The sequence below is a fragment of the Melanerpes formicivorus genome, unplaced genomic scaffold (genome assembly GCF_026170545.1).
Source record: "Melanerpes formicivorus ecotype bairdi unplaced genomic scaffold, bMelFor1.0.p_v2 SCAF_22, whole genome shotgun sequence".
Taxonomy (NCBI): Eukaryota; Metazoa; Chordata; class Aves; order Piciformes; family Picidae; genus Melanerpes; species Melanerpes formicivorus.
The window spans coordinates 4,072,621-4,094,686 of NW_027142374.1; the positions used below are offsets into that span (position 1 = coordinate 4,072,621).

The 22,066-nt window shown below is 57.9% G+C and overlaps 2 protein-coding genes across 3 annotated transcripts; both read left to right on the top strand.

Moving 5' to 3' along the window:
* Positions 1 to 614: 614 nt before the first annotated feature.
* On the top strand, positions 615 to 15,142 carry ARHGAP36 (Rho GTPase activating protein 36). 2 transcript variants are annotated; one of them, XM_068152226.1, is made up of 12 exons: positions 615 to 724; positions 1,706 to 1,806; positions 2,848 to 3,004; positions 4,976 to 5,038; positions 6,898 to 7,163; positions 8,202 to 8,397; positions 9,482 to 9,537; positions 9,995 to 10,145; positions 11,093 to 11,241; positions 12,824 to 12,994; positions 14,139 to 14,236; positions 14,649 to 15,142. In XM_068152226.1, the coding sequence occupies exons 3-12, from the start codon at positions 2,890 to 2,892 to the stop codon at positions 14,785 to 14,787; spliced, it is 1,404 nt and encodes a 467-aa protein (XP_068008327.1). In that variant the 5' UTR covers positions 615 to 724; positions 1,706 to 1,806; positions 2,848 to 2,889; the 3' UTR covers positions 14,788 to 15,142. The 2 variants fall into 2 exon arrangements, with proteins under 2 accessions (XP_068008327.1, XP_068008328.1); XM_068152227.1 differs by lacking the exon at positions 1,706 to 1,806.
* Positions 15,143 to 17,261: 2,119 nt separating this feature from the next.
* LOC137447915 (regulator of cell cycle RGCC-like) lies at positions 17,262 to 21,198 on the top strand. The gene is made up of 5 exons (XM_068151907.1): positions 17,262 to 17,369; positions 18,051 to 18,206; positions 18,724 to 18,804; positions 19,294 to 19,356; positions 20,571 to 21,198. The coding sequence occupies exons 2-5, from the start codon at positions 18,053 to 18,055 to the stop codon at positions 20,576 to 20,578; spliced, it is 306 nt and encodes a 101-aa protein (XP_068008008.1). The 5' UTR covers positions 17,262 to 17,369; positions 18,051 to 18,052; the 3' UTR covers positions 20,579 to 21,198.
* Positions 21,199 to 22,066: the final 868 nt, after the last annotated feature.

Genomic DNA, 22,066 nt, shown 5'->3' on the forward strand with positions numbered 1-22,066 from the left:
TGAGGTCTGCAGGGGGAAACCATCCCTGCCCTCCCAGGCAGAGAATGCCCCTTGTGAGGATACTCTGATGGAGCAGCTGAGAGGTCTGCAGGGGGGAACCATCCCTGCCCTCCCAGGCAGAGAATGTCCCTTCCAGGTGTCATCTGCTGGAGCAGCTGATGCTCTGCTGGGTGTCCTGGTTACTGCTGGGGAAGTGGGGAAAGCACAGGGGAGGCTTTCCCAGGGCAGTGCTGGAGTCCCCATCCCTGGAGGGCTTTCAAAGCCCTGGGGCTGAGGGCCATGGTTTGGTGGTGAGCTGGCAGTGCTGGTAAGGGCTGGGACTCCCTGAGCTCAGAGATCTTTCCCTCTCCAAATGGTTCCACGGTTGTGTGGTTCCATGAGATGGGCTGAGGAACGCTCCATCCCTGGCCAAGGCACCAACACCAGCAGGCGTGGGAAGAGCCCTTCCTTCCCAGCTGACCCTGCCCTCTCTTTCCACACAAGGATGTTTCTGGTTCTCATTTCTCTTGGCACAGTGTCCACATTCTCAGTCCCCCTCTCCTCCCCTCGGCTGCCTTTGGCTGCAGAGTCTCCTCCCCACTGCTTCTCCGCTTCTCCTCCGGCCCGCAGGCACCGGGAAGCTTCTGCTGCCTGATCTCCATCACTGGAGACACTGCTTTGGAAACCATCAGCCAGAGGAGGAGAAGGGAGCCGGGGCTGCTGCTGGGAGGAGCAGAGCAGGCAGGTAAATGTCAGCCCCTGGCTCCAGCCGGGATGGGGGAACAGGGAGCGAGCGCAGTGCCCGGGGAGGAGAAGGGGTGGCCAGGCTCAGCTCTTCCCAGCAGTTTTCCTTATGTAAGTCCTCATCCTAAAAATAATCCAGGAAAGCCACAGTGGGGAGGAGAGGAGGCTCCAAGTCCATGCTTCTAGCCTAAGGCATCTCAGCTCTGGTTTGGAGTTGGGGACACTTCTTCCACGGCTTCCACCACGCAGGGAGGATCTGCAGCCCTCCGGCTGTCCCCCTGCTGCCTGTCGGTGTTGTCCTCCTTGCAAGGGGCACCACAGGCTGGAGCGAGCTTCTCCTGCCCACCTGGTGCCACATGGGGCTCTACAGGGTGTCACCAGCTCAGGCAGGGACACCCACCCAGCTCTTTGCTGCCATGGAGCTGTCACTGGTGTGGAGCACAGGGCTGGTGAGGAGCAGCTGAGGGAGCTGGGGGTGTTCAGCCTGGAGAAAAGGAGGCTGGGGGGAGACCTTCTGGCTCTCTGCAGCTCCCTGGGAAAAAAGCTGGAGCCAGGTGGGGGATTGGCCTCTTCTCCCAAGGAACAAGTGATGGGACAAGAGGGAACAGCCTCCAGTTGCCCCAGGAGAGGTTTATGTTGATGTGAGGAACAGTCTCTTGCCCTGGAGGGTTGTCCAGGCCTGTGGCAGGCTGCCCAGGGCAGTGGTGGAGTCCCTGCTGCTGGAGGGCTCTGAAAGCTGTGAAGTGCTGAGGGCCATGGTTTGCTGTTGAGCTGGCAGTGCTGGGCTGGACTCCATGATCTGAAAGGTCCCTTCCAGCCAGGGCAGTCCCAGGCCCTGTGAAGCAGCAGCCCCAGGAGCTGCTCTGGCACTGCTGGGGTTTATGGAGCTATTCTGGTGTTCCCTGGTAGCACCAGATAAGAGGTGCCTGCCCCAGCTCCTTCCTGCTCCCTCTCCTCATCATTTCCTCCTCCTTGTCCCAAGGCAGCCTCATCCTTGGGACTTCTCTGGGACCTTCCCTGTGGCCTCGGCAGGAGCTGTGGACGTGGGCTCTGTCCAGAGCTGGGAGCTGCTCCTGCAGAAAGGTAATTTCCTTCTGTGTGTGTGTCCATCTCCAGCTCTGCAGCATCTGCTGGTGGCACAGCTGGTCCTGTCCTGCCAGGAGGCTCCTGCTCCACCACCCCTTGCCTTGTCCCTTGCTTCTGGTGAGGTAGAAACATAGGAACTGGTGTGTCAAGTCCTGGCCAGGAGCAGCTCTGCCCAGAGCACAGAGGGGGATGGTGGGCAGCTGCTGATGGGTTGAGGTTGGTTCTTGTCCCACCCCTGGGTGCTCTCACCCTTGTCACTGTCTCCAGGAGGTCTCTAGGTGTTTATTTGTCCTCTTGGGGAAGGCTCCTCTGCAGCCTGTCCTCTGGCTCCATCTTTTCCATGCACATGCTGGTGACCTTGGTCCTCTCCTCCATTTCCTGCTGCTCTTTGGACCATGGCTGGGCTTGCTGGGTGCTGCTGAGGTGATGAAGGGTGTAGCACCCAGGTCAGGGCAGGGTGAGGAGCTCAGAGCCAGCATGGCACAAAGAATCAGAGAATGCTTTTAGCTGGAAGAGACCTTTGAGCTCATCAAGTCCAACCATTAACCCAGCACTGCCAGGTCACCACCAAACCATGCCCCTCAGCACCACAGCTCCAGGGTTCAGGACTCCACCACTGCCCTGGGCAGCCTGGGCCAGACCTTGACAACCCTCAAGGGCAAGAAGTTGTTTCTCATGTCCAGCTAGAACCTGCCCTGGGGCATCTGGAGGCTGTTTCCTTTTGTGTTGTCACTTGTTCCTTGGGAGAAGAGACCAATCCCCACCTGGCTCCAGCCTCCTTGCAGGGAGCTGTAGAGCCAGAGAGTCTCTCCTGAGCCTCCTTTTCTCCAGGCTGAGCAACCCCAGGTCCCTCAGCTGCTCCTCATGGGTCTTGTGAAATTGTGGGTCCCTGCCTGACCTCTCCAGGAGGCTGCAGACAAGAGGGGGAGCTGCCCAAGGGATGGGTGAGGGAATGAGGCCCTTGGCCATGCCCTGCAGGGGCAGTGGATGTCTCCATGATGTGCTCCTGCCTTATTTGTATGTACCTGTGTGTTTCAGAGGACCTTCACCCGGGCTCTTCTGCCAGGATAAAGCCCCAGGATGCAGCCCATGGCCCTGCACAGCCTTTCAGAGCTGGAAAGAGCCAGTCTGCAGGAGATTGCTCTCTACAAGCTGCAGGAGAAGCTGCTGGTTGGAGACCTCAGCCTGGCCGAAGGTAGAGGAGGGGAGAGCGCAGCTCCTGCCGAGGGAGGGCTGAGGTCTGGGCGCTCCTTGCCTCTCATCCCCACGCCCACACATCACCACAGGGGCTGGAGTGACACTTTGGGTCCATTTTGCTCACTGTTCCTTGCTCTGCTCTGAGCCTTCAGGGCCCCAGCAGCCTCTGGAGGAGGGTTTGCGTGTCCATAGCAGTGTGAGAACCTGACCTTGCCTGTGGTCTGCCTCTGATCCCCCTGATCCAAACCAGATGTGGGATGACTTGGCAGGGTCTTCCACTGGGGCTGCCTCAGTGGCTCTTGGGATGGGACAAGCTTTGCTTTCTGGATTAATGTCTAGCACGAAGAGGAAACAGCCTCTGGTTGCCCTAGGTTGGACATGGGGAACAATTTCATCCCCTCAAAGGGTGTCAAGGCCTGTCCCAGGCTGCCCAGGGCAGTTGTGGAGTCTCCACTCCTGGAGGCCTTTCAAAGCCCTGCAGATGTGGTGCTGAAGACCATGGTTTGGTGCTGCCCTGGCAGTGCTGGGTTAAGGGTTGGACCTGATGAGGTTCAAAGTCTCTTTCAACCAAACCAGTTCTGTAGTTCTCTGGTTTGAGCAGGAGGTGACCAGGAAGGAGGAGCCCTTTGAGGGATGCACAGCATCCAGCTGGCTGTGAGGCATCCCAGGGGAAAGCAGTTGTCCCCACCTCCAGGGTTTGTCATGGGTCATACATGCTGCTCTGTCATGGAGGTACCAGCTCAGGGGGATGGACCCTTTCAGGTCCTGATGGCCACTTTCTTATCTGCTGCCTGATGGTTTGTTTCTCTTGGGAGCAGCTGCTGAGCTTCAGGAGCGGAGGGTTTGTGCTGATGCTCGGCTTCAGCACGGCGTGTCCTCCCTCCTCACCCTGTGGTGGCCTTCTGTCCCTTGGCTGGGTGTGTTTTGTCTCCAGGCTGTCCTTCATCTTCCTGCTGTCTGCTCGGCTGAGTGAAGCAGCACCCGTGGTGCGGCAGAGGAATCCCTGCAGGCAGCTCTGTCTGCGTGTTCCTCATTCCAACCTTCTCACCTTCCTCCAAAGCTCTCAGAAGAACCCAAACATCCCCACCAGCTGTCCCTGGGACGAAAATCCCTCAGGAACAAGGAGCCCAGCCAGGCCAGGGTGATGTCTCCTGGAAGGTTTTATGGTGTGCAGTGGGCAGCTGCTGGCTGTGGTCCCTGGCTTGCCTCTGGGCAGTTCTGGGGAGCAGCACTGGCCCCTTGAGGGCCAGCGTGGGATTTCTGGGGAGGCTCTCATAACCTCACCAGATGGTCTGGGTAGGAGAGGACCTTTAATATCACCTCTCATGAGCAGGGACACCTTCAGCTAGACCAGGTTGCTCAAAGGCCCATCCTGCAGTGAGGCATGGCAAGGTAGGAAGCCACCACGGCCATCAGCTGTGGTTCATTTGGACTCTGTTCTCTCTGTGGTTCATGTTTGTGATCTCCTGGGTCACACAGCTGAGCAGGGAGACATCAGAGAGCTCTGCTGGGCTGTGCTCTGAGCCAGCTGGGGTGGGTCCCATCCCACAGCTAGGGCCTCTTTGAACCACCACTCTGGTGTAGTGCCGTAGAGACCAGGTGCCTGAGTGTGGAGGGATCACTTCCTCCACCTGGGGAGGATGGTGGAGGAGGTGTTCAAGGCCAGGCTGGATGAAGCCTTGAGCAACCTGGTCTAGTGGAAGGTGTCCCTGTCCATGGCAGGGGGAGTGGAACTGGATGGTCTTTAAGGTGCCTTCCACCTCAAGCCAATCTATGATTCTATGAATGCCCAGCTCAGGGCTGCTTGCCCCAGCTAGCCAATGCCCGCCATGCCATCTCCATGTCACCCCTGGCCCACAGCATCCCTCTGTCCTCAGCAGGTTCCTGTGGCTGCACTCTGCCCATGAGGGTCAGAAAGGCTGTGAACAGCTGACTGATGCAGAACCTTTGCTTCTTTTTCTCCTGCCAGTTGCACCTAAAGGCAGCAAATCCCTCCGCCAGAAGCTGGAGAGCTTCTCAAAGGAGAAGAAAGGTGAGCAGAGAGCCCTTTCCCCCGCCTCTTGCTTCTGCTCTTGGAGGGAATTGGTGATTTTGGGTGGGCTTGGGCTGGGAGGTGCCCAAACAGAGCTTTGTCTTGTGGTGCTTGGGCCATGGTGTGCTGACATTCACCAGAGGGAACGAGAATGGAATGGAATGGAATGGAATGGAATGGAATGGAATGGAATGGAATGGAATGGAATGGAATGGACCAGACCAGGTTGGAGGAGACCTTCAAGATCATGGAGTCCAACCTATCACCCAACACCATCTAATCAACTAAACCATGGCACCAAGCACCCCATCCAGTCTCTTCCTAAACACCTCCAGGGATGGTGACTCCACCACCTCCCTGGGCAGCACATTCCAATGGCCAATCTCTCTCTCTGTGTAGAATTTCTTCCTAACCTCCAGCCTAAACCTCCCCTGGCACAGCTTGAGACTGTGTCCTCTTGTTCTGGTGCTGCTTGCCTGGGAGAAGAGACCAACCCCCACCTGGCTGCAACCTCCCTTCAGGTAGTTGTAGAGAGCAAGAAGGTCTCCCCTGAGCCTCCTCTTCTCCAGGCTAAGCAACCCCAGCTCCCTCAGCCTCTCCTCACAGGGTTTGTGTTCCAAACCCCTCCCCAGCTTTGTTGCCCTTCTCTGGAGTAGTGGAGTCAGGAAGGGATGGGGCTGTGTGTGGATGTGGACATGAATGCTTCTGTCTGCTCAAATATCTTACCCCTTTTGAGCTCTGTTTTGTTGTCCCTTGGAGGACATCAGCCACAAACCCGAGGAGATCAGAGGTGTGGAGCAGAGCTGAGGGGGAAGGAGCACTGAGGACTTTCTGTCTCAGCAGTGCAAAGCCCCCTCAAGGAAATCCTTGGGTCTCTCACTGCTGTTTTACAAAGTGGATCCATGGCTCATGGTGGTGTGGAGGCTGCAGCCAGGAGGTGAAGTTCCTCCTTCCATCTGCAAGGGGAAGGTTATCTGGGGGAACACACATGAAGGCCAAGGCTGTTCTCGGACAGAGGTGGTCACCACAAACCCTGTAGAAGACTGGAGGTTATAATTGGGTGAGGATCCTGTGCATCACACATCTCTGGTGCTTTATGAAGTCTCACAGGTGTGATGGCATCTTCACAAGGCCAGCAAAAGGAAGGAAAGCTCAGGAGAAAGTGGACAGACTGCAGGAGTCTGCGTTGATGGAGATCAGCTTTCCTGGTGTCTTCCCAACACCCCTGTAAAGCCTTTGTTCTCCAGCAAACCACTTCTCAACCTCCCCATGTGGTGCCCTGGGGCTTTCCATTGGAGTTGCTCTTCCCACCCACCCCAGGACATGCAGGCTCCTGGAGAGCTGGAGGAGAAGCAGGGAGCAGGAGGGGACAGGGCATGTGGAGGTACTGCTGGTTCCAGGGTGGCCATCCTGAAGTCGAGCTGCAGATCTCCTGGTCACATACTGAGCTGGTGTCACAGGCTGTGCTCTTCACTCTCCTGCTGGTGGCTACCATTATGGAACCATGGCATTCCCTGCTCCTGGAATCCCAGGCTGGTTTGGGTGGGAAGGGACCTTCAAAGCTCATCCATCCAACCCCCTGCACCCAGCAGGGACATCTGCCACTAGAGCAAGTTGCTCAGAGCCACAACCAACCTGACCTGCAGTGGTGCCAGGGATGAGGCTTCTCCCTCTCTCTGGGCAGCCTGGGCCAGGCTCTCACCACACCCAGCATCAAAAATGTCTTCCCTAGATCTGGTCTGAGCCTCCTCTACATCTGCCAGCCATTGATGCCACCCAGACATGTCCCTGCCGCTGGGCCACGCTCCTGCAGCTCCCTCCTGGCCAGGCTGCCCTGATTCTCCCTGGTTTCTCCCCAGACTCCTCTCCTCAGACCTTTGGGATCCCCCTGCACCAAGTCATTGCCAACGACCGCGCCTACCGGCAGCTGCAGGAGGCGGTGAGGAAGAGCCGCCGCCTCTGCCTGGAGGTGGAAGCCACAGTAACCAGGTTTCGGGCTCAGAGGCAGAAGAAGTCCCCAGCAGGCAGGAGCTGTGGGCTGGTACCTTGTGGAGTCTTCCCAGAGGAGCCACTCTCGCCACTCTCCCCAGGCTTTCCTGACAGCAGCTCCCGGAGCCAGCGAAGGGTAAGGAGAGAGGCTGCGACCGTGGTGGTGCTGCGGGGCCGGGGAGGCTCCAGCTTCCAGCAGGTGGCTCCCCCAAGGGTCTTCCTTCGTGCAATGTGAGCTCCTCCTGCTGCACTTTGGGTTGGTCCTGGTCTGCCCTCAGGGAAATGGTCACAGAATCAACCAGGTTGGAAGAGACCTCCACGATCACCAAGTTCAACTGACCACCCAGCCCTAAGTAATCAACTAAACCGTGGCACTAAGTGCCTCAGCCAGGCTTTGCTCTGCCCCCTGGGAGATTCATAGCTTTGTAGAGTGGGTTTGGGTTGGAAAGAGCCTGAAAGACCAGCTAGAGATGGACCATGATGGGTGGGATGTGCTTTATTCCCTCACCTCTCATGGAGCTGAGGTTACCAGGAGGACATGTCCAGGCAGATGGAGGTGGGTAGGGGTGGGAGGAGGTTGCCCATCAGTGGTGTGGATTCTTCTACTCCTCCACTGCCTCACATCTTGGAGATTTGGCTTCACACTTGTGAAATCCCCACTGGAAGTCGTGGTCATCCATGTTGGGCCTGGCAAATTTGATGTTGGGGGGGGGGGGGCGGAAATTCCTGCCCAGCACAGCTGCTTGGCTACAAGAGGCCCCTTGCTGCTGTGGGGGACATCAGCTGCTCTGCTTTCAGTGTTGACTACCCAAGATGCTCTGTGGGAGGCTCAGCTTTGTCATGAGGGTCCTTAAGGGTTGCCAAGACCTGGCCCAGGCTGCCCAGGCAGTGGTGGAGTGCCCATCCCTGGAGGGGTTTCAAAGCTGGAGGGGAGATGTGGTGCTGAGGGCCATGCCCCAGTAGGAAGTCTGTGCTTAGAGACACCTCCCACCAGGAGGAACGAAAGCATGGGAGATGAGAGGTCTCCCTGTGGTCTTCCAGGCTCTGTAGACCTCTGGTGTGTGCTTGGAGGTGGTGCCTCCTGTTCCCACAAGCTCCTGAGGTCACACTTTTGGGATGTTAGTGGGTAGCTCCTGCCGCCCTGCAGATCCACACCGCCTCTGCTCCATCCCAGGGTGCAATGTCCGTGGACTCCATCACTGACCTGAGTGACAACACTTCCAAGCTGCTGGAGGCACTCCAGTTGTCCCATCCCCATGAGCTGGACCCACGGAGGAGCCTGGGCAAGAAGCAGATGTTGAGCCTCAACCCCATCAGCTGGCAGGTCCCACGGATCGTGGACAGGTGCTGCAAGCACATCGAGACCCACGGTAGGCACCCGGGGCCCCTCCGGCCAGCTGGGGGGAGAGGTTCTGCCACAGGGCCTTGGTAGAACCCAGCTTACAGATTGGGATGGGATGGGATGGAATAGGATGGAATAGGATAGGATGAAATAGGATGGAATAGAATAGGGTAGGACAGGATGGAATAGAATAGGATAGGATAGGGTGGGATAGGATAGGATGGAATAGGATAGGACAGGGTGGAATAGGATAGGACAGGATGGAACAGGATAGGATAGGGTGGAATAGGATAGGATAGGGTGGAATGGGATAGGATAGGATAGGATGGGATAGTATAGGATGGAACAGGATAGGATAGGGTGGAACAGGATAGGACAGGACGGAATAGGATAGGATAGGGTGGAATAGGATAGGATGGAATAGGATAGGACAGGGTGGAATAGGATAGGACAGGATGGAACAGGATAGGATAGGATGGAATAGGATAGGATGGAATAGAATTAACCAGGTTGGAAGAGACCTTTGAGATCATCGAGCCCAACCTATCACCCAACACCATCTAATCAACTAACCCATGGCACCAAGCACCCCATCCAGTCTCTTCCTAAACACCTCCAGTGATGGTGACTCCACCACCTCCCTGGGCAGCACATTCCAATGGCCAATCTCTCTTTCTTCCTAACATCCAGCCTAAACCTCCCCTGTGGTGGGCTGGGACATTCTGGCCTTGGTTCCCTCAGATGGGAGGAGGCAGCTGAGCCCTGGGGCAGGGCACAGCCCGGGCAAGCCACCTGGGGAGGGTCCTTAGGGCTGGGTGAAGTGTCTTGGCTGAGAAGTGGTTGTCACTGTGGGACATCTCCTGGTGCCTTCTGGCCATAACCCCCCCTACAGATCCAGCATCTGGCTGACAGGGAGCCTAGAGGTGAGAGCTGCTCCCTGACTAACAGAGAGCTCCAGGAGGTCTGCTGGCCCCAAAAACAGCCTGCCAGCAGCTGGGAGGGACTCACTGCCTCATGTGCAGTGCAGGAGGACCACCTCCATCACATTGAGGTGCTCCAGAGGTGGGCAGGGGGCTGTGGGAATGCAGAGCTCTAACCTGTGTGTCCCCCAGGTCTCCAAACAGTGGGCATCTTCAGGGTTGGGAGCTCCAAGAGAAGAGTTCAGCAGGTGAGTGAGATGTTGGCTGCATCCAAAGGACAGGTGGAGGATGCATAAAGCAGATGCTGTCATGGAGAGGTCCAGAGCATCACAGGCACCTGCTGGATCACAGCCAGCCTGCTGCTGCTGGCTCCTTCTCCCAGCCATGGAGAGATGGCTCCATGTCTCCAAGCTGCCTTAGCAGATGAACCTGCCCCCCTTGGTTGGCACTTCAGAGCCTCCTCTGGCCTCCTTTCACCAGCCAGCAGCTCCTTCTGGTCCTGTGGCCCATCCTCTAGGCAGCAGCAGGCTGTGGGGCTCTGGGATGCCTTCTTTGGGGGTGACCTGCATCAGGAGGACCTTGGGAGCAGCCAGCCCTCCTGTCTGGCCGTGGCAGTAGCTCTGTGAAGGGCCAGATCCTGACCATGGCTTGTGTGAAGAGGAAGCACTGACTGTTGGTGGTATTCTCCTCCCTCCCATCTTGCAGCTGAGGGAAGAGTTTGACCAAGGGCTGGATGTTTTCTTGGATGAACAGCAAAGTGTCCATGATGTGGCTGCTCTGCTGAAGGAGTTCCTGAGGGACATGCCAGACCCCCTGATTCCCAGAGAGCTCTACAGCCCCTTCCTCAGCACAGCCTGTGAGTGGAGCCATGGGGCTGAGGGTGGAGCACTGAGGTTCTCCAGGACAAGCAGATCCTGAGCCTGGAGCATGTCTCAGCACATGGCCTCCCTGGGGAGACCAGGAGAACCTGGAGGAAAATCTGTGACCCAGGGATTCATAGAATGGGTTGAGGTTGGAAGGGACCTTAAAGATCACCCAGTTCCAACCCCCTGCCATGGGCAGGGACACCTCCCACTAGCCCAGGCTGCTCAAGGCTCCATCCAACCTAGCCTTGAACTCCTCCAGATGAAGGAGGAGATCCTGGAGCACAAGGATGAACTCAGTCTGCCAGGAAAGGGTCAGTGAGTTGGAGCTCTCTGGGGCTGGAACTGGATGATCTAGAAGGTCCCTTCCAACTCAAGTCATTCTCTGCTTCCTCATAGGAGGTGCAGATGTTTTTGGAGGAGGTAGGGGCAGGTTTGCTTGGGTGCCACTCTGCACAAGCAGCAAGAAGGGTGATGAACCTACAGGATCTGGGCAGAGAGCCCTGGAGCAGGCTGCACAGAGAGGTTGTGGAGTCTCCTTCTCTGGAGAGCTTCCAAACCCTCCTGGCCATTGTGATCCTGGGCAAGCTGCTGTGGCTGCCCCTGCTTGAGGAGGGCATTGGGACTGGATGATCTCCAGAGGTCCCTTCCAACCCCATGCTGTGATTCTGTGGGGTGAGACCACTGACCTCAGCAGATGGTCAGCTGCTTGTAAAGAGCCCAGAGAAGGAATCCCAGATCCTTCCTTAAAGCTCTCCTGTGCCACAGCCACGAGACAGTGGTGGGACTGGGGGTGTCCTCCTGCTGCTGTGGGGTTTTGGTGGGGTCCTTGGTGGTTGGATGATCCCTCTGGCCTAGGCCAGGCCAGCTCCTCCAGAGCTCGTTAGCATGGACCTAAACGAGGGCTGGGCACTAATTAACAGGCTGCTCTCTGCCTTAGCCATGGAGGGCCCAGCACAGCTGGCCACCCTCCAGCTGCTGCTCTTCCTGCTGCCCCCCTGCCACAGCGACACCCTGCACCGGCTCTTGAGCTTCCTCAGCCAGGTGGCCCAGCATGCCCACAGCTCCCAGGGCCCTGATGGCCAGGAGGTAAGGCTGGCACAAGCACCCTGACAGCATCAAGCAGGGGTGGCCCACATCTCATTGGTTAAAGCCAAACAGAGCTGCTGGCAAGCTTGGGTGGATCCTGGGGTAGAACCAAAGTGTTGGTCAGTTCCCTTGTCCTTGGCAGCTCTGGGTGGATCCTGGGGTAGAACCAAAGTGTTGGTCAGTGCCCTTGTCCTTGGCAGCTCTGGGTGGATGCTAGGGTAGAACCAAAGTGTTGGTCAGTGCCCTTGTCCTTGGCAGCTCTGGGTGGATGCTGGGTTAGAACCAAAGTGTTGGTCAGTGCCCTTGTCCTTGGCAGCTCTGGGTGGATGCTAGGGTAGAACCAAAGTGTTGGTCAGTGCCCTTGTCCTTGGCAGCTCTGGGTGGATGCTGGGTTAGAACCAAAGTGTTGGTCAGTGCCCTTGTCCTTGGCAGCTCTGGGTGGATCCTGGGGTAGAACCAAAGTGTTGGTCAGTGCCCTTGTCCCTGGCAGCTCTGGGTGGATGCTGGGTTAGAACCAAAGTGTTGGTCAGTGCCCTTGTCCTTGGCAGCTCTGGGTGGATCCTGGGGTAGAGCCAAAGTGTTGGTCAGTTCCCTTGTCCTTGGCAGCTCTGGGTGGATGCTGGGGTAGAACTAAAGTGTTGGTCAGTTCCCTTGTCCTTGGCAGCTCTGGGTGGATGCTGAGGTAGAACCAAAGTGTTGGTCAATGCCCTTGTCCTTGGCAGCTCTGGGTGGATGCTGGGGTAGAACTAAAGTGTTGGTCAGTGCCCTTGTCCTTGGCAGCTCTGGGTGGATGCTGAGGTAGAACCAAAGTGTTGGTCAGTTCCCTTGTCCTTGGCAGCTCTGGGTGGATGCTGAGGTAGAACTAAAGTGTTGGTCAGTGCCCTTGTCCCTGGCAGCTCTGGGTGGATGCTGAGGTAGAACCAAAGTGTTGGTCAGTGCCCTTGTCCTTGGCAGCTCTGGGTGGATGCTGGGGTAGAACCAAAGTGTTGGTCAGTGCCCTTGTCCCTGGCAGCTCTGGGTGGATGCTGGGGTAGAACCAAAGTTCTGGTCACCCCCTCACCCCTGGCAGCTCTGGGTGGCTCTGAGTCCAACTAAGGGATTTTCTGGGTGGCAAACACCCCAGAGAGACCTGGTCCACAGGGACATGTTTTGTGGTCCAATTCTGGTTCCCCACCTCCAGCTTTCATGAAGGCCTTCCCATCATGCACTGCTGTTGATTTTGGGGTGTCTGGACAAACCCAGCTCTATGTCTTCATGACTCATGGAGGCTGGTTTTGTCCTTTAGCATAAGGGGGTACAGAAATAATTGGTTGTCACCTTCTGGGGGGGGTTGTCAGAGTGAGGTAGATGGGAAGGGAGGGTCTGGTGCAAGGAGGGACAAACACATGCTCCAACAACACATACCCTGGCTCTAGCACCAGCTTGGAGAGGACCAAACTGGACTCAGATCAACACCCTAGCCTCCCTCAGCAGCCCATGGTTCCATCCTGGGGGGTGGGTGAGTGTGGTAGTTTCAACCCACCACAATCAGGCTGATCTGGGACCTCCCTCATCTGCAGTTTCCTCTTGTGCTTGCTGCCAGATTCCTGGGAACAAGATGACAGCTTCCAACTTGGCCACAGTCTTCGGTCCCAACATCCTTCAGAAGGAGAAGCCTGGGGAGAGAGATGCTGTGGCCATGAACTTTGAAGACAGTGCTGCCATCATCCTGGTGCTCCAGAGGCTGATTGAGCACCACGAGACCTTGTTCATGGTAGGTGAGGCTTGCTCAGGGCAGCTTCTCTGCTAGCAGGCTGAACATGAGCCAGCAGTGTGCCCAGGTGGCCAAGAAGGCCAATGGCATCCTGGCCTGGAGCAGGAACAGTGTGGCCAGCAGGAGCAGGGAGGTCATTCTGCCCCTGTACACTGCACTGGTTAGGCCACACCTTGAGTCCTGTGTCCAGTTCTGGGCCCCTCAGTTTAGGAAAGATGTTGAGCTGCTGGAAGGTGTCCAGAGAAGGGCAGAGAAGCCTCTGTGAGGAGAGGCTGAGGGAGCTGGGGTTGCTTAGCCTGGAGAAGAGGAGGCTCAGGGGAGACCTTCTTGCTCTCTACAACTACCTGAAGGGAGATTGTAGCCAGGAGGGGGTTGGTCTCTTCTCCCAGGCAAGCAGCACCAGAACAAGAGGACACAGCCTCAAGCTGTGCCAGGGGAGGTTTAGGCTGGAGGCTAGGAAGAAGTTCTTCCCAGAAAGAGAGATTAGCCTTTGGAATGTGCTGCCCAGGGAGGTGGTGAAGTCACCATCCCTGGAGGTGTTTAGGAGGAGCCTGGATGGGGTGCTTGGTGCCATGGTTTAGTTGATCAGATGGTGTTGGGTGATAGGTTGGGCTCGATGATCTCAAAGGTCTCTTCCAACCTGGTCTGGTTTGGTCTATTCTGTTCTGTTCTATTCTCTTCTATTCTATTATCTCCTATACCTTTCCTCCCCCTCTGCACTCTTGCAGTGGCAGCAGAAGGAAGGGCCACAGCTCCACAGCACAGCAGATGACTTGAGTCTGCTTGTGAATCATGGAATGGTTTGGGTTGAAGGAGCCTTCTGAGGTCTTAGAATGGTTTGGGTTGGAAGGGACCTTAAAGATCATGTAGTTCCTACCCTGCTGCCATGGGCAGGGACATCCCTGCTGTGGTCAGCAGGGACATCTGCAGACAGAGCAGGTTGCTCAAGGGGGTCGAAGCAGACCCCAAGGGGTGTGATGAAGGTGGACAGCACAGCCCTCAGGTGTGCAGGGAGCTAAAGGACCACGGCCAGTGTGTGGAAAGCAGGGGCTGAGGCCCTGCTCAGAGCCCCAGGAGGTGTGTGGGAAGTGCCACCAACAGGGTGGGTCTGTGAGCACGTATTGCCCCTGTGCATCCCTCCCAGGTCTCTCCAGAAATGCAGCTGGACATCCTCAGGAGGCTCTTTCAGACAGACCCTGATGTCATCGACTACCTCCTGCGCAGGAAGTTCAGCACCACGCTGTAAGTCCCCACGGTGAAGCTCTTCTTCCACAGGACGAGTGAACCAGCCTCAAGATGCCCCAGGGGAGGGTTAGGTTGGATATGAGGGACAATTTCTTCCCCTTGAAGGTTGTCAAGGCCTGGCCCAGGCTGCCCAGGGCAGAGGTGGAGTCCCCACCCCTGAAGGGGGCATGGTTTAGTGGTGACCTAGCTCTGCTGTGTTACTGGTTGGACACCATAATCTGAAAGGTCTCTTCCAACCAACAGCTCCATGTTCCATGAGCTGTGCCAGTCTTGACATTCCTTTTGGGCCTGTCCAAACAGATGGCCAATCTTCAGAGTCCGTGCTAGAGCCCTGGGGGGGGTGGGGGGGGGGTGGGGTGTTGGCAGCAGAAGCACTTTGCAAAGAGCCTCTCTGTCTATTCACTCCTAGGAGCACACAGGGTGAGGACTCAGCAGAAGACCGTGCTCCAGCCCTGCCACCTGCTCTGACCCACACCCTGGAGAGAAGCTCAGTCTCATCAGACTTGTACAACAAGGTCTCCTTCCTAAACCTGGACGTTGAGATCTAGCAAGCCTGGGGCATGCCCTCAGCACTGCTGCTGTAGGCACAGCTGGGCAGCCCTTCCCCAGCGAAAACAAGTCCCCTCTCCCAGCCTGGAGGAGTGGAGAAGTGAAAGGAGTGTGATGAATGTCTGTGGGAGCATCTCTGCTGAGCAGACCCATCAGATTGTTCTGGTGGTGGCAGATCCAGGGCAGAAGTGTCTGCAGGTGGCAGCAGACAGGGCTCCAGCTGTGGGTTTGCAGGGCTCTGACGGTGCTGAGGGGCCTGGAGCATCTCTGTGAGGAGCACAGGCTGAGAGCCCTGGGGCTGGGGAGCCTGGAGGAGAGCAGCCCCAGAGGGGATCTGCTCAATGCTCAGCAAGAGCTAAGGGGTGGGGGGCAAGAGGATGGGGCCAGGCTCTGGGGGTTCTGTGAGTTCATTTTCTGTGAGTAGAAGTTCTAGAGGATTTCAGAGCTTGTGGTGTCCTCTTGTGATCTCTGGCTGAGGATGGCTGCTCTGGTTTTGTCCCCTCTGCTGTGAGGGCAGGCTGAGAGAGCTGAGGCTGTGCATCCTGACTGTTAGCAGAGGAGCAGTCATGCTGACATGCCAAGGGCTTCTTGGAAGGCATTTGGGAGGTGTTGGAGCAGGTACAGTCCTGCCCTTGGCTGTGGTGCTGGTCACCCAGCTGATGCTCAAGTGTTCTGGTGCCCCTGGAAACCTTCAGCAGCCCCATGGTGTCCTGGGTTTATCCTCCCCTCCAGACTCAACTGCACTGCTGGTCTCTGGAGAGCTTATCAGTTCTCAGGAGGCTTTCCCCAGCTATCTCTCAGCACACACATCCCTCCTCAGCCTGCTGTGCTCCGGGAACTACTTCTCCACCCATCCCATCCACAGGGAAGGGACCTTTGCAAAATAAGAGCTCAGACCTGAGAAGGTGCAGCACCCCCTGACAGGCTGCAGCCAGGGGGCAGATGCAGCTGAGGCTGTTGGTGGGCTGCCCTGTGGTGGAAGGGCTCTTGGGTTCCTTAATAACCCTCTTGGTGCTCCAAGGTATAGCCAAAGCCACGACACAAGCTGAGCCCTGGGCTCCCTGCCCACACACAGAACATGGCTGGAGGACATGTCCCCACCAGCTGAGCATCTCCCACCCCTGGCTGTGGTGCTCAGCACATCACAGAATCACCAGGGTTGGAAGAGACCTCAAGGATCATCAAGTCCAACCTGTCACCACAGACCTCATGACTTGACCATGGTGGCACCAAGTGCCACGTCCAATCCCCTCTTGAACACCTCCAGGGATGGTGACTCCAGCACCTCCCTGGGCAGCACATTCCAACGGCTAACAACTCTCTCTCTGAAGAACTTGCTCCTCACCTCCAGCCTAAACCTCCCCTGGCACAGCTTGAGACTGTGTCCTCTTGTTCTGGTGCTGGTTGCCTGAGAGTAAAGACCAACCCCCTCCTGGCTACAACCTCCCTTCAGGTAGTTGTAGAGAGCAATGAGGTCTCCCCTGAGCCTCCTCTTCTCCAGGCTAATCAGCCCAGCTCACACCAGTCTGGTCCAGGGAGGAGGTTCTGAGGAGCAAAGAGGGCAAGTCCTGACACATGGGACCGTGGCTGGGCCCTGCCTGCCTTTATGGTGGCTTCTGCTGAGTGCTTGCTCTGCCTCAGCTCAGTTTGGTCCAGGGCCAGAGGAACTGAGAAGGAAACCTCAGAAATGAGCTGCTGCTACATTTCTTTCTGCCAGAGGTAGAAGCAGAGGGGCATGGAATGGTTTGGGTGGGAAGGGACCTTTAGAGGTCATTCAATTCAAACCCCTGCAGTCAACAGGGGCATCTGCAACTACACACAGGTCTGTCCCCTGCTTTCATGGTGGAGAAACTCTTCCCCATGAGGGTGGGCAGACACTGGAACAGGTTGCCCAGGGAGGTTGTGGCTGCCTCTTCCCTGAAGGTGTTCAAGGGCAGGTTGGATGAGCCCTTGAGCAGCCTGGGCTGGGGGAAGGTGTCCCTGCCCATGGCAGGGGGGGTGGAACTGGATGATCTTGAAGGCCCCTTCCAACCCAACCCAGGCTGTGATTCTATGATTTGATGACCCTCTTAAGCACTGAAAGGCCAGCAGAAGGGCTCCTGGAGCCTCCTCTTCTCCAGGCTGAAGGTAACACCTCACCAGTTCCGGCTCTTGATGGTAAACTGGAAGAACACGGGTGTCCCGTGGTGAGTCCCTCCAGCTGGGTCACCTCCTGCTTCGATTTGAGTTCCTGGGGGCAGAGGAACTTTCTGCAGGGCTCACCAGGGGCTGGAGGTGACAGTCCCCAGGCAGGTCCCTGTTCCCCACCCCGGGGCTGTGCTGAGTGCCGGGGGGGGGGTCACCAGTTGCTGGAGCTTGACCCAAACTTCTCCCTGCCCCGGTTTGGGGGCGGGGGCGTGGCAGGGGCGGGCCCTGCAGAGCCACCCCCACGGCCACCCCCACCGCTCCGGGCGGTCCCCGAGGCTAAAAGCGTCGCTGCCGCCGCCCGGACCGGAGCCCGCTGAGCCGTCCCGACCCGCTCCGAGCTCAGCCGACCCCAGCCGTGCCAAGCCTGCCAGTGAGTGCCGAGCCGTGCCTGTCGGTGAGTACCGTGCCGAGTCGAGCCGTGCTGAGCAGCCGAGTGCCGGTCGTGCTGAGCCCGCTGGTCCGTGCCAGCCGAGCCGAGCCGTGCCGAGTCTGCTGGTCGGTGCCAGCCGTGCCGAGCCGAGCTCGCCGGTCAGTGCCAGCTATGCCGTGCCTAGCCGATCCCGCCGGTCGGTGCCAGCCATGCCGATCCGGTCTGCTCTTCCCCATAACCCTGGGCACGGCTCCTGCAGGGCTCTGCCCATGTCCCCCGAGCAGCCACGGGGCTGGTCGGTCCCCGGGAGCAGGAGGACAGGGTCTAGGGGAGCTGCTGCGTGTCCCCCGGGCTCAGCAGGGTCCAGGAGCCCCCGTTTTGCCTGGCTGGGACCTTCCCGAAGGTGGAGGCAGGAGCTGGGTCCACAATAAAGACCTTCCCAGTTCTTGTCTGAGCCTAGCTGGGCAGGGGGATGAGCCGGGAGGGTGGCTGAGCACAGAGCTGATGGTCCCTGGAGCAGAAGGGTAAGGAGCAAAGTCAGCCCAGGACCTGCTGCATGAGAACACTTGGCAGCTTGCCCCAGAGAGGTGGCCAGAGCCTGGATCTGCCCCATCCCAGCCTGGAGCTGCTCCTGCGAGGCTTTTCTTGAGGGTGTCTGCATGGGACATGCCTGAAGCCCTCCCTGTGGTGGCTGCTTTCCCCCAGCAATGGCTGATGAGCTTGGTGAGCTGCTGCAAGAGTTTGAGGAGGTGATGGAGGACTTTGAGAGAGGCCCTGCCTGTCAGTATGAGCAGCACCTGCAGGAGCTGAAGAAGAAAGCAGGTCACAGTGTCTACGACAGCGGCATCGACGAGCTGGAGAGTGAGTCCAGGGCTGGGGGAAGGAGGAGACCTGGGGAGGGTGATGGCCACTGGGGTGGGGCGGCTTTGGAGCTCAGTGGTAAGCCATGGGGCCTCTTGCTCATCCCATCTCTGAGTTGCCTGCCTGACTCATCTCTTGTGGGCTGGGTGGGCAGCATGAGGTGGTGACCACTAGATACTGGCTCAGGGCCTGCAGCATCTGCTGGGCTGGCTGCTGCAGGGCTGTGTGAGGCTTGAGGTAACTGCCTTGGAGCTCAGGGGGGAACTGGTTCACCACAATAACCCCAAAGCGTCCTGGTGGCCGTGTCCAGCCAACTCTTGGTGCTGTCTGGCCTGCCAGAGCAGCTCAGTTCCCCTTTCCCAAACTTTCATTGCAGCAGAGGAAGATCAGATGGGCTTGCCAAGAGTGAGGGTGGACCAGGGACACTGTGCCATGCACATGACCTATCCCTGGTCCTGCAGCTTCTTTTAGAAGGTGCCTGTGGACAGGGATGGTGACTGCTGCTTTGCATCTGCAGGTACCAGCACATCCCCAGGAAGCAGTCTCAACTCCAGTGAGGAGGACCTCAACACCCCTGCCAACACCTACCCCACCAAAGGTGAGGCTGGAAGATCTTGAAGGGCTTCCTTTTGGGTGCTTGGCTTGGCTCAGCAGCAAGGAGCAGGGAGGTGCCAGTGGGACCTGGTGGGATTTGTGAGTGGGAATGAGCTCTGGGGTCCCAGCTGGGTCCTGGGAGAGGATGAAGCTGGGTTGGCATGTATGTAGTCAAGGAGGTGTGAAGCTGGGTTGGCATGTACCTAGTCAAAGAGGTGTGAGTCTGCGTGGCATGTTCCCAGCTGAAGAGGATGAGTCTGGGTGGCATGTTCCCAGCTGAAGAGGATGAGTCTGGGTTGGCATGTTCCCACTCCAGGCCAGACCAATCCAGAGGTGTGTTTAGGAGGGAAGTGCAGGACTGTGCAGGGATGAGGAGGTGCAGGGAAGGTGCACACCCTGCTCAGAAGAAATTTGGGTTAGACAAGAGGGGTGGGGAGTGTTCTTCCCCCAGACTGGGGCTGGAGGGACCTGATTGTGTATTTCTCCCTGCTAGCCAAGCTTGGAGACACGCAGGAGCTGGAGGAGTTCATTGCAGACCTGGATAAAGCCCTGGAGGGTAGGTAGCTGCCTCTGATCCCTGTGCTCCCCAAGCTGCACCCAGGTGGGGCTGGAGCTTCTCCACTGCCTTTGGCTTGGTGGAGGCTGGCAACCAGCACCCTCCTGGTTGGACTTCCCTTTGTGGGGGACTTAAATTTTGGTTTGGAATCCTTCTGTCTTTCACTGGTGGTTCGCCTGCCTGTCATCTCCCCTCATCCTCCTTCAAGCTCTTTTATCCCACTGCTTGTGTCCCTTCCCCTTCTGGTGCCTCAGTTTCTCCTGGCTGGAGAAATGGAGCTGGAGACTAGTGGGGTCTGGTGGGGTGAAGCCCAGACTGGTCTGGCAATGAAGACTTTCCAAAAGGCAGCCAGACAGAGCAACCTGCAGAGCTATTGATGTTTTCCAGGAGCTCATGGACTCATAGACTGCTTTGGGCGGGAAGGGGCCTTTAAAGGTCATCTACTCCAAGCCCCTTGCAGCAGGCAGGGACATCTGCAGCTAGAGCAGGTTGCTCAGAGGTGTTCAGATGCTTGTGGCTCTCTGCCTGCAGCATCTCTCCAGCTGCTGCCCAAAGGCTTTTCTTAGCTGGAGGGAAGAAGGTGAGCTGGAGAAAGTTCTTCCTTGTGGTCTACAGCCCTGAGGAAATATCCCACCTGGAGGCAGCAGAGTGAGGGTTTGGGCTTGAGAAGGTCCACCCAAGACCTAGTGCTGGCTCTGAGTGAAGTTGTGGGCAGGTCTTGGGATGGGACTTCTCCATCTGTGGAGCAGCTGTTTGTCTGCTGGTGTGGCTATGGGTACCCTTGGGGAAGGTGGTGGTGCCGTGCTGGGCATCACTGGCAGCTGCACTGGGCAGCTCTGTGGTCCTGTGAGGTTACTGGTGCCCAGTCGCTTCCTTACTGGGGAAACTGAGGCAGAGGCCACACTTCCTCTCAGAGCAGGGGGCTGTAGGCAGAAAATTTGAGTTAATAAGCCCCAAAATATTCCCCTGGCGAGTCCCAGTTCTTGGTATCTGTTCCTGTCCCTTTGGGCTGCCCAGAACCGAGGTGGCTGGTGGGAAGTGCTGCTTCTGCTGGCCCTGGGCCGTACTGGGAGGCAGCCAAGCAGCAAGAGAGGAGCCAGACGCCCCCTCAGCAGCTTTCTGTTGTGGATGGTGCCTGGAGGAGTCCAGCACAGCTCCTCCCTGCCCCTCCAGTCACCTCACCAACGTCCTTGTCCCTCTTGCTTGTCCTGCAGAGATGTGAGAAGTGTTCCTGGTGGGGAGCTTGGAGAGGAGGACCCACAGCAGACCAGCCCCATGCCAACCCGCTGCGCCTTCTGCTTCTGCATCCCTGCCACCCTGCGTGGGTCACAGCCCTGCCTGTGCCACCCTGCGTGGGGGGCAACCCTCCTGTGCCAGCCTGCTCCACAGCAGGGATGGAGCCAGCAATGGGGTGGCCAGCTGGACTGTGATGGTGGCCGGACCTCGCTCTGCTCCAGGACTCTGCCAGCATGAGATGGGACAATGCCCAGCACTGTGCCAGCTCCCAAGAGGGAAAACTGGCTCGATCCCAGCTGGAACCAAGCCAAGCCAGCTCTTGCTAGGGGTGCCAGGCCTTGCCCTGCACTCACTGAGTGGATTTTGGGGGGCAGGGGTGTGTACCACTGGTGAAGCCCCAGGAGAAGCTCTGGGTGGTTTGAAGGAAGATCAGCAAGACCTTGGTGTCCTCTCCTGGGTTGGTAAAGGCCCTTCCCGCCTCTCAGGGGGTGCCAACTGCTGCTGCCCCCACTTGGCATGGGAAGGCTCAGATTTGGCACCCCCAGCACCCCCAAATCTGCTGTAAAAAGAGGGGGGAGGGGGGAGAGGGGAGCGCTATGCAGGGGGGCTTCAGTGAAAGGGTTTGAAGCCTCAGTAGTAGTTGTCTGTGTGTCTGTCCTGGATAGATGGATGCAAGGATGATGGAGGGAGGGAGGCAGGGAGGGAAGGATGGATGGATGGATGGATGGATGGATGGATGGATGGATGGATGGATGGTGGACAGCAGGGAGGGAGGGATGGACGGATGGAGGATAGCAGGGACAAAGGGATGGATGGAGGACAGCAGGAAGGGAGGGAGGGAAGGATGGATGGAGGGAGGACAGCAGGGAGGGAGGGAGGGATGGAGGGAGGATAGCAGGGAGGGAGGGATGGAGGGAGGACAGCAGGGAGGGAGGGAAGGATGGATGGAGGATAGCAGGGAGGGAGGGAGGACAGCAGGGAGGGTGGGATGGAGGGAGGACAGCAGGGAGGGAGGGATGAATGGATGGATGGACAGAGAGATGAGCAGAGAAGGGGAGGGAATAAGGTCTGCTGGAGATGAGCTCCTGATGCCCAGAGGTGTGCCCATGATGTGACTGTGCCACCAGGGCCAGATCACCCTGCTCTGCTCCGTGGGGGTTCTCAGCCCGCCCCAACAGGACCAGGGAAGCAGCAGCAGCAGCCGTGGGGACTGTCCCTGGTGACAGCAGCCACCCCGACGTCACCCACGACAGCTTCCCCTCTGACTCACTTGCTCTCAGCCTGGGGGCTGGCGCCACCCACGGCCCTGTTCTGACTCTGGGCATCACAAGCGGGACCCAGCAGGTGTAGGAAGGGAGTTTTGAACCAGCCCCCCCCCGGCAGCACCATGGCTGGCTGGGTCATGGCAAAACTCCGTGCTGGGTTGGGGAACCCCACGCTGTCACCTTCCCTGGGTGCCACCAGCTCGCTCCAG